Below are 11,734 nucleotides of genomic sequence, written 5' to 3' on the forward strand. Positions count from 1 at the left end.
TCAGCTCTGTATTGAAATAACAGTTTTAATTTTTTTTTTGATTACCGTCACATGATAACATTCAAGTACATGATAAATTGTCCATACTTGATAAGTTGCAGTTGCTCAATAAGCTAAACTAGTACTTGTTATTCGAATCTTTATGCAGTGATACTTGTTCTAATAAGTTGTTTATTTTATTTCTTTTGCACCCTAAATTCATGAAAGAAATGTCGAATAACTTGTTATATAACTGTAAATAATATAAAAAATATTAAAAATTAATTTTAAACAAATTTGTTTACACATTAGTTATTCTTTCACAATGCAGTCATTTTGACGGCTTTTGGGCAATATAGGTATATACTAAATTTCAGTCTTTCTAGTGTTAACCAACTGAGCCACACCAGCCAGGGCCTGATTTTGTTTTAAATTTTTATTACAGGTTTTTTTTTTTCTTTTCAGTTTTAGAATTTCCATTTGGTTTTTCTTCTATCTTCTTCTTCTTTTTTTTTTTTTAAGTAAGAATCTCTATTAATTAAGTGGCTTTTGTTTCTTGCAATTTTATCATGGCTGCCTGTTTGTCAGTTCATTCTAACATTACTGTACTTTCAGTGTTAGCATCTATTGACTGTCTCTTTCCATTTACAGTGTTGTTTTCCTGGGTTTTGGTAGGATAAGTGAGTTTTTAAATTGCAGCCTGGACATTTGGGGTATTATTATACTGTGGTTTGTAATTAAACCTCTGTTTTAGCTGTATTTCTTTGACACTGCTCTGCCAGGGGGAGGAATGTGCCACCTCATTATTGCCAAGTGGAGGTAGAATTCAGGCTCTCCATTTGACCTCTGTTGACACCAATGGAGGGGGAGGATATTCTTGTTATGCTGGGTGGGTGTAGGAGTATCTTCTTGCTGCTCCCCACAGAGACTCCACTGACACCAAATTGTTCCACTCTAGTGGACATAAAAAATATTCTTCATTTTTTCATTAAGTAAAATAAAAGTTATATTAAAATATTATTTCATCTTCAATTTTTAAAATATTATTTTCATTTGTTTTTTATAATTCCCATACTAAATGTTAATAATTTACAAGTAAATAAATAGGGATCCACGCATATGTTGTTACTGATAAAGGAGTACCATCCAGATATATTTGGAGACCACTATCCAAAACACTCTAATGCAGTGGTTCTCAACCTTCTCTCTTTAAATACAATTCCTCATGTTGTGACCCAACCATAAAATTATTTTCGTTGCTACTTCATAACTATAATGTTGCTACTGTTATGAATCATAATGTAAATATCTGATATGCAGGATAGTCTTAGGTGACCCCTGTGAAAGGGTCGTTCGACCCCCAAAGGGGTCGTGACCCACAGGTTGAGAACCAGTGATCTAGATGCTGGCACTGGAGACTGTATGAAATGCTTAACACTTTTCAGTTATTTTCATTTTCTTCAGAGTATCTTGATTTTCTGCAGAGACTAAGGATGTAAATTCATATGTGTTAGAAGCTGTCATATGTGCTTTAAAATGAATTCCCCAAACAATCCATTTGCAGACGATGAAAATTGTAATTGCATAACTTCCAAATCACTTAACTTAGAATAAATTGAGATATCATTATAAGAATTATAGATTTTAATGAGATCTTGTCATGTAAGAGAAATAAGTGATGTTTTGCAAGGTCTGCTTATATCAGGTCAGATTTAAGACTGTATTTTTAATTCCTTATGCCATTATTATATTGTTTTATAATTAAGTGATTTTTTTCTATAGGGTAATTAAAATTATTTAATAATTCTTGTTTAAGTTGGGCAGTGGCACTGGGGCTACAACAGATAGGCATTTTTAAAAGTTGGAATGAGTTTGTAAGTCACAGAACAGGTAATTAAGAATAAACTTTTACAGCTTGTTTATTTACTTTTCCATCTAGTAGCCTTTCTTTATATGTTTTTATAAAGTGTTTGAAAATCTCTTTTTAGGTAGGTAGCCATCCAAGCTTTCTGAAGGAGGTTCGAGATCACATGCAAGACTCTTTCTTGATGCAGCCTGAGGTGAGTAGGAATGTTAAGGCCTGACAATTTCATTCTATTGTTACTGTTGTTATGGTATATCTGAACAGCCTGTGATTTCTTGAGTGCTGGCACACTTCGGACATATTGAGCTTCAGTTTTTGACCACCTCAAGGAAGTGAGCATCACAGTAAACTATGTCACGAGAACTTTTTATTTCCCAGTGCACATAAAAATAATGTTTTTATTATTTTTTAGAATGATAAATAGACTGTGCTGTAGTCTATTAAGTATACAATAGCGTTATGTCTAAAGAAATGTACATGCCTTACTTAATTAAATTATTTATTGCTAAAAAATGCTAACCATCATCTGAGCCTTCAGTGATCCTTTTGCTGGTGGAGGGTCTTCAATTTGTAAAAAACTCAGTATCTGAATCACAATAAAACAAGATATGCCTGTATGTTAAAATTTGTTCACTTAAAATATATCAGATGATTGTTTTCTTATTTTATCTTTATGACATAAACAACCTTTCTTATTTCATTAAATTTTACATGTATTTTTTGTGTGATAAGATCATTTGCTTTTAGGTATTTATGTTGCTATTATGAAATATACTTTTTTAATGCACAGTACCTTGTCCACAATAGGAATTTATTTATAGGATATCAAAGCCCGTCTCTTTAGTGCATGCTTGAAAGGTAAATAAAACCCTTTTAAAAACATAATTTTGAAATCTATATTCCCATTAATCCAGATGAATAAATTAGCACATGAATAGTAAATGCATACAAGTAGATATAATTTTAACTGTAGTACGATGATCAAAATAATGAATTTTAATTTGATAAAATACTGCTATCTCATTAATCTATAGACCTTATTCAAATTTTGTGTATTAATGTCCCTTATAGCAAATGGAAAAAAAAAGATTACTTGTCTGGGATCCATGTAATCCAGGGTTATAGGCTATTTCATCAAATTCTTTTTTTTTAAATCTATTTCCTCCTCTATTCCTTTGAGACCCCAATCCCAGATATATTAGACTTTCTGCTATTATCTTATAATCACTATGGTTCTGTGTCTAGGTTCTGTATCTAGGTTCTGTGTTCACTATGGTTCTTTTTCCTTCATTTTGGAGAGTTTCTATTATTGTATCTTTGATTTTGCTGATCTTTAATCAAATAAACGTGATCAAATAAAATACTGTGTATTTTTTATCTCAGATCTTGTATTTGTCATCTATAGAAGTTCCACCTGGGTATTTTTTATATCTTCTATTCCTTGCCTCATCATATTCATGTTTTTCTGTACTGATTTCTCAACTATGTTGGCATATTTATAATAGCTCTTTTAATATCTTTGCATACTATTTGCATTTGTCATTTCTAGATCTGTTTCTACAGCTTGACTTTTTTTTATTTCTGTATAACATTATATTATGTTTTGTGCAATTTTTAAAAGCCATTTGTTTCATATCTTCTGTCTAGTTTCCTAGTTGTTAATGGTGGGAGGTTACATCTAGTCTCTGTTACTCCATCATGGCTATGGATGGAAGTCCTATCTGCTTTAATATGGAACAGTTCTCCAGTCTTTCATGACTTTGACATTTTTACATACTACAGGATGCTTTGTAGAGTGCTCCTCAATTTGGGCTTTTCTGATATTTTCTAAGGAATATATTGAGGTCATGTATTTTTTGACATCATAAGTGATATTGTATCCATTTTAGTGCATCACACCAGGAGGCACTTGATGTCTATCTGTTGACTTGGCTCACTTAGCTAAGGAGGTGTGGGTCGAATTTATCTAGGATACCATTGCTGTTCTTCCCTCTGTTTATTAATTTTTTTGGTGTATATATTATAGTCTATAAATATTCTGTTGCTCAATAGACGTTACACCCACTATTTTTAGCATCCATTGTCAAATAGAAAAAATTAAAAAAATTACAAGTAGTATGTGTGAGTTGAAAGAAAAGTTATAAACTCTACAATAATGAAGAAAAGTAAAACACAATAGTTTATCAGTATTTTAGATGCTTTTTTTCTCTGTGTGAACATCTTCAACATAAAGAGATACTATTACAGTTTATTGAATAACTAAAGTACATATAAGTTTTACTTTAATTTATCTTTTAATCTTCACTTAGTATAAAAATTTGTGCAATATCATGTCATGTTAAAGTTTTATCACCACTCTAATCAGGGTTCTTCACTATTTTCTGCTTTTGACTCCTTTAGTAATATGGATAGACCATTTATCATAAAATGCATAAAATAGAATATTATGACTAGAATTGATTAATCAAAATAGTTATTGAAACATTTCTAAATATTTTCAAATGTGATACATACTTTATTAATGCACTAATAAAATATGGTAATAACTGCAGTGTTTTTTGAAGTAACGTTGAACATCTGTCTATATATATAAACACCTAAGTGACTGTACTAGCACAACTGATTGACCAGTCGTTATGATGTGCACTGACCACCAGGGGGCAGATGCTCAATGCAGGAGCTGCCCCCTGGTGGTCAGTGCACTCCCACAGCCAACCTCCTGCGGCTGTCAACTATCCATGGTCCCTGCCAACCTCCCGCAGTCCCTCCTCCTCTCCCTCCCCCCCGGCCAGCAGGCCCTGATAGGCCTGCCGCCCACTCACTGTGGTGGCGCCCACTCACTGGTGGCCGTGCAGCAGCGAGGGAAGGAGGAAGGAGGTAGGAGGGGAACCGCGCAGTGGCAGGGCGCCGACGGTGGCATCGGCGTCTGGCATTTGTTCCTTCCGTGCCCCGCCTGGTGACCTTTGCCTTCTCTCCCAACCCCTCCAGGGCCTTCAGGCCCTGGGCTGGGATGGGGAACTGGGGGTGGGTGGCGGCAGACGTGGTCCCTTTCCCTGGGTTGGGGGGGGGGAGCTGAGGGTCAGCTGCCAGCGGTCCCTTCCCTTCCCCTGGCCAGGCCCAGGAACCCCACCTGTGTATGAATTCGTGCACTGGGCCTCTAGTAATAATACTTTGAGCTAACTGCCAGTATAATGGAAAAAGCTGGGGATTTTTATTTTTGATGAAGTTGCAGGTTCAGTTAAAACTATTGTAGTTTGTTGCCTCCAATTAGAATGAAGGAGAATGCCACATTGCAGTAGATGTTATTGAATGTAAAGATAATACATTTTTTCCATGTAACACTGTGGAGCAAAGTGAAGTTGTAGTTGAATGTGGTTAGGAAGTAGGTTCTGTTCTGAATATATCTTGGTGCCGATTTCCTAGGTTAGATTTGTAGCAACAAGTACGTGAAATCTTTATCTCTTGAGCATCTACCCATGTTGTCCACTTGCTTGGTCAAAATATTCTAAATGAAATGTATTACGTGTTAAAGAAAAATCGGGAAATTTTAAAATCCTGTGATGGTTGTTAATTTTGATATTAATGTGGAATTGGTTAAAATTTAAATGTAAGGCACCTTTTCTCAGTAGCCTGAAAGTGAGCCAATTTACTATAAAGTCCCATTATATTTACCTTACTGATAACTTGTTTCAGTCAATTCTACCTCATTCTTTCCCCCTAAGTAGGTTTCTTTTCCCCCTTGCCTAAATGAGGAAATATATTACTTGTGAATTTGTTCTATTTAATTTCACTCATTTAAATTACATAATGCATATTTATAGGACACATAAAATTTAAATATGGCTATTTTGATTTTTTTTGTTTTGTTAATCCTAACCTGAGGATATTTTTCCAACAAATTTTAGAGAGAGTAGAAGGAAAGGAGAGAGACAGAGAAATACATTGATTTGGTTGCCTCCCGCCCGGGCTCCGACCAGTGCCAGGGATGGAGCTTGCAACCCACAGGCTCTTGCAAACCCAAGACCCTTCAGTCCACAGGCTCTATCCATTTAGCTAAACCGGCTCAGGCTATTACATATCAAGCAGAGAAAACATGGCATAAACCTTTATTTCTTTTTTTGCTGATGTTCTTCCATTAAATGGGACCTTCTGTTTTTGAAGTAGTAGAGGTAGTTATGTAAGTAGCTTTGTTGAAATATTTTCAATATTAATGATTCTGTCTTTCTGATAGTACCTTTTCAAATAAAAGTATTTGTCAGTGTGGACCACTTGCTTATTAGCTTCTTGTTTACTTCACCCAGTTCAACTGATATACTTTTTATTTGGTTACGTCTTCAAACTTATTAACTATTCTACCAATAAAATCATTGTCAACTTGAAGAATGTTTCTAATGAAGTTAAAAAAATTTAATCCAAAATTAGATTAGACAGTTGGACTTCATTTATTGAATAATATATTGGTAAAGGAATTCCTCATAGGTGCTGCTACATGGAAGTCTTATGCACACATCTACTGGGAGTGATCCTGAGATACAATGGCAGGTGTCCTGATGTTTTTAGTATTCTTAATTTGTACTGTGGTATCAGATTTTAAACATTCTTTTATTTTCCATTTTTGATTTGTTTTCTTTGGTTCCCCCCACCCCAATATAAAATTAAATTATTATATAGGCCTCAAGAAAACATGTTGCCTTTCAAACACTGGGAGAATTAATAATTAGATTTAATAGGTTATTTCTTTCTTGTTACTATTATTTTGTTATTGATAAGCATTTCTTTCTGGAGCATATGAGAAATTGAAGAATGAGTTGATTTCCACTTTGAAAAGTAAAATTTAGGGCTTCCTTTAAGAGATATTTTAGTAATGGGAAATAGGCAGCAAAAATTATATTTTATGGTACCAGAACGAATATAACATACCTTCTTGGCACATCAGGAGTTCTGTTTTCTCATATCTGTTCTATTTATTGTATGCTGAGGAAGTATTTTTTATTTCTTTTTTTGGCTGGTGATGTTTTTACTTTTTTTTTGTTATTGTTTTTTACCTCCAAATTATTTATTGTCTAAAATATTTTTGTGCTTGTGAAATTTATCCATTTTATTTTATTTTGGGCTTGATTGTTGTGTTTCCTGACATTTGTTAGTTTTTTTTTTTTTTTAATCCTCACCCAAGGATATGTTTTTTCCTATTGATTTGAGAGAGAGAGAGAGAGGGAGGGAGGGGGTAGGGAAGGAGGAAGGTAAGGAAGGAAAGAGAGAAACATTGATATGACAAACATCAATTGGTTACCTCCTGTCTGTGCCCTGACTGGGGATGAAATCCGCAACCTAGATATGTGCCCTGTCCGAGAATTAAACCCGCAACCCTTTTTGGTGTATAGTCCAAGCTCCAACCAAGAACCACCTTGTCAGGGCCCTGACATCTGTTATTTATCCATCCGTGAAACATTTTGATTTCTTCTTATGTCATCATATTGTACTAGATTATGTTGGGTATGCAGATGAGTGAGATAATCTCCACATCAGGTGGGAAGGTGGATACAGTTATTTTGCAACATGATCTATGATATTTGATTTAACTGATTGTGGCATTCTGTAACTGCTCAGAAGAGATCAAAGTTGCTCTAAAAGGCTCCCCCCTCATCTTTGATGTCCAATTGTGACTATCAAGTAAATGTTTTAATAGAAACACACCAGTTCATCCAAACTGTACTTTTTATAAGACTATATATATCAATAATAATTGCTTTTGTCTAGCAGTTCTCAAAGTGTACCTCCTTTATCTTCATATATTCTGTCTCATTGGTCTGAATTATATCAGTGTTGGCAAATAATTCATCCTTGGCTGAAGGATTGACTTCATTATTATCTGTTGACTAATTATTAACTTTAGTTAATAGCCAAAAATCATTTTGAAAGTTTTTTAATCTACAAATTAAAAATTTTTATTATGGTTGAATAAGATTATAAATGTAGTAGATAGGTGGTAAATCAGTTTTAAGAGACATTCCAAAAGTGATTGCACATCAGCAGCTCAATAGAATAAGTATTTAACATCTTCAAATTATTTTCTCTGAAGGACTGTGTTCATTTGATTATTAAGGCTTACATTTTTAGGTCCATTTAATTTCTTCAGTCACAGGATAAAGAAGTGTGTCTTTATTATAAACAGAAAACATTGTGTCTTTGATTTTTAGTTGTGATTTACCTCTCTGTAGGGATTCTGTTAAATTAATAGAGAAAACACTATTTTTGAAGGAAAGTTAGCTGCGATCATTACTTTTGTTTGAATCTGATTTAGCTGCATTGCACTTAACAGCTTGCATCCAGGTGAAGATTTCTGACCCACTAACCCCGATTAGAGATTAATAGAATTGTTTTGCAGAGAGAAAAGGTATAATGAAAAAATACAATTATTTTTTTAGTTAAATTATGGTTTTCTTAATTATCTTTTTATGTTTCAAATTTTAGAAATATGGAAAACTGACCACTTGTACTGGTTGCCGAACACAGTGCAGGTTTTTTGATATGACTCAGTGTATAGGTCCTAATGGATATATGGAGCCATACTGTTCCACTGCTTGCATGAACAGTCACAAGACAAAATATGCAAAATCACAAAGTAAGTTTCAGGGATTTGGGCTGTTAAAAAACTTTAATAACATGACTAATTTTCTAACTACTTTCCTTTAACTTTATTCTTGTGCTTGTGCTAATTACATAAATTTTTATTTTTTATTATCACACTAAACTATATTACTGGAAACTTTAATTATTAATGTTTTCATCATTCCATATTTCTTTTAAAATTATTGAAGTTCTGTCCATGCCTGTGTTCTTAGCTAAAACTTTTTCCATCTAAATATCTAAAACTGAGATTGTCTCATGTATCTGTGTGTTTTAGAGACATAATAGACTCTTTTAGGACAATACTTTTTAAGGTATAAATAAATAATTTTGGAAATTAAAGGATAGTTTACAGAAGGTTCCATTAAGAAGCTATTCTGAGGTTAATTAAGATATATTAAAAAAGGCTTTTATTACTTTATAAAGAAATCAGTTATGTATGTACCTTTTCTCTCCTAGGTTTGGGAATTATTTGCCATTTTTGTAAACGAAACTCTTTACCTCAATATCAAGCCACAATGCCTGATGGAAAACTGTATAACTTTTGCAATTCCAGTTGTGTGGCTAAATTTCAGGTTTGTTATTTATTTTGCATAACCCTTACCCTAATAAAATAGACTTAGAAAATACAGTGTAATATCCTTTGTCTTTACTTAATGTGCTAATTTTTTAGCTAGTTTTGTTTTTTTAAAATATATTTTTATTTACTTCAGAAAAGAAAGGAGGAGAGATAGATACATAAATGATGAGAGAGAATCATTGATCGACTGCCTCCTGCATACCCCAAACTGGTCATTGAGCCCCAAACCTGGGCATATGCTCTGATGGAATTAAACCGTGACTTCCTGGTTCATAAGTTTATATTCAACCACTTAGCCACAAAGGCTGGCCAATCTTTTTAGTTTGTTGAGGGTCACATTGGTAGGTGAAGATAGAGTCACAGCAGACATGGCTGCCCCCAGCTCTCTACTTAGAACTTTTTTGTTCGTTAATCTTCGCCAGAGGATATTTTTTCCATTGACTTTTAGAGATAGTGGAAGGTGGGGGGGGGACAGAGAAATATCTATGTGAGAGAAACACATTGATCAAGATCAATCTCTCACTTTGTAGGTTGCCTCCTACATTTGCCCCGGGTGCCCTGATCAGGGCCTGGGATTTATGCACTACTGGCCAGGGCCTAATTGACTTTTTAATTGTATTTATGACCTAGACTTTGTAGGAAAAAAAAAAACACACCAAAATTTAGCTCCATGTCTGATGTGTAGTATTTTCTTAGTAGATGGTTTGAATAACATCATGTGATTTTTATTGGGGAATTCTGTTTTATGAAGGACATAGGTAGTATATTTAGCTTGGAAGTAATAAGCACAAACGTTTTCTTCATATATTAAAAATATGGCAGGTATAAAGGGGATTGGATTTTAATACAAGACCAGTTTCAAGGAGACATTTTTCATTTTGTTAAATGTAAAGGTCATCTTATTTTGGTAAATTGTAAATTTTGGCATATGGATAGTCTCAGAAGAGTATTACTGGAAGTATTCAAACTTAAGCCTGTTGACTAGGAAGGTTAGTTTAGAGAGGATTTAGCATTAGTTCAGTGGTCGGAATAGGTTTACTATCTGCTCTGAAAATTTTAGGGTATTACACAAAATTTCTCACCAGTGCACAAAGCGGTGCATCATGAGTTCATTTGAACAACAGTTCTGTGTTGCAGGCATTGTGCTCTGTGTTAATTTATTTAAAATGAAAATGCAGTCTCATATATATTGTAGTAGTTAACAGTTATTGCATTTAAGTTGAAGTGGTTTTGAATTCAGCCTGGTGAGAGTTATTTTTGTTAGTAGTTGTATCCTCATCTGAGCTTAGGTTATTACCATATTCAAGATTAAACTTTCATTTTGGAAGTTGAGATATGGCCATTGATAACACCCTTAGAGTGGCAAGTACTGCTTCTGACTTGGCTTATCCATAAAGTAGACATTAAGGAATAAGGAGTAATTTGGTGAGTGAAGGACAGTGTCTTTGGCATGCTGCTTGTCATAACTTTCTTTATTCCTTTTTGATGTTGGGTAAACTAAAATGTTAATGGAAAATGTTTTAACTATTTTTTCCTTTTAATTGAAACTTACATTGCCCAGGATTTGATGAGACCGTTTGTGTAATAGTACATTGTATATTTTAAAGAAACACTGAATTTAGACTTTGACTTCTGAGGGATGCATGCAAATAAGCCTGTAGGCAGCCTCATTGCTTTGTGACTTTGTATAAAAGTAGTGCTAGATTGACACATAGAAAAGCAGCATTTTTTACTTTTTCTTTATTTTAAAGCAAATCATAGATTTTGAACTATATGTCTTCATTAGATGATTTTCCATTCTAAGTTTTGAAAAAATAGCCCTGACCGGTGGCTCAGTTGGTTGAGCTTTATTCTGTACACCAGAAGGTTGTGGGTTCGATTCTCGGTCAGGGCACATATTTAGGAGGTTGTTTTGTTCCCAGTTGTGATTCCTACAGGAAGAAACGGATCGATGTTTCTCTATCACCCTTCCTTTCTCAAATCAATAAAACATATCCTTGGGTGAGGTAAAACAATATTTTAAGAAAAGTTGTGAATAAGTAATTTTAATGGACTTGAATTTTCTTAAAAATAGTTAAGGTTAATGGCAGTTTTTATTTAAAAATTTTATTCATCTGATAGTTGCTGTCTTAAATCTGCATGTTTTATTTTTAATAACAAATTTTAATTGTGTAGAACAATGCAGAAATTTTAAAAATGATAAAGATTACAAAAAGAATAAAAATGCTACAGGTGGTTTTCTCTCCACTGCCACATTGAAAAGAATTTTATTAACTATTTCCTACATTCACAAGATACGTAATATGGATTAAAGAATGAAAATTAAATATCGTTGTACTCTCCCACTCAGATTAGATTAAAAGTTTTAAAGCCCATGTGTCCTTATATCTTCTTCTATGCTGTAAATGGTTTTAACTTGTAAAATAAATATAACAATAAATTCCTTATATCAATGCCAGTCTATAAATCTTTTTTCTCTAACTTTGTATATGAAATGATCCACTTTTAAACGTAATATAGGCTGACCCTGACTGGTGTGGCTCAGTTGGTGAGCTCGTCATCCCTGCACCTAGAGGTCACCGGTTTGATTCCTGGTTGTGGCACATACCTGGGTTTTGGGATCGATCCTGGTAGGGGGTGTGCTAGAGGCAGCTGATTGATGTTTCTCTTATCTCTCCCTCCTC

At 33.8% G+C, this 11,734-nt stretch overlaps 1 protein-coding gene across 6 annotated transcripts in view; it reads left to right on the top strand.

Annotated features, from left to right (window-relative positions):
* ZMYM2 (zinc finger, MYM-type 2) overlaps positions 1 to 11,734 on the top strand; it is a 171,151-nt gene that overhangs the window by 89,737 nt on the left and 69,680 nt on the right. For 5 of the 6 annotated variants that reach the window (XR_001515521.1, XM_006773443.2, XM_006773445.2 and 2 more), the window contains 3 exons: positions 1,968 to 2,039; positions 8,315 to 8,465; positions 8,930 to 9,045. Coding sequence is in view for 5 of the 6 variants with exons in the window: in XM_006773443.2 (XP_006773506.1) it covers positions 1,968 to 2,039; positions 8,315 to 8,465; positions 8,930 to 9,045 (339 nt within the window). In the remaining variant the exon portion in view is untranslated. The remainder of the gene's footprint in view (positions 1 to 1,967; positions 2,040 to 8,314; positions 8,466 to 8,929; positions 9,046 to 11,734) is intronic. The other variant, XM_006773448.2, reaches the window with a different exon arrangement.

This window comes from Myotis davidii, unplaced genomic scaffold (assembly GCF_000327345.1).
Source record: "Myotis davidii unplaced genomic scaffold, ASM32734v1 scaffold767, whole genome shotgun sequence".
NCBI lineage: Eukaryota > Metazoa > Chordata > Mammalia > Chiroptera > Vespertilionidae > Myotis > Myotis davidii.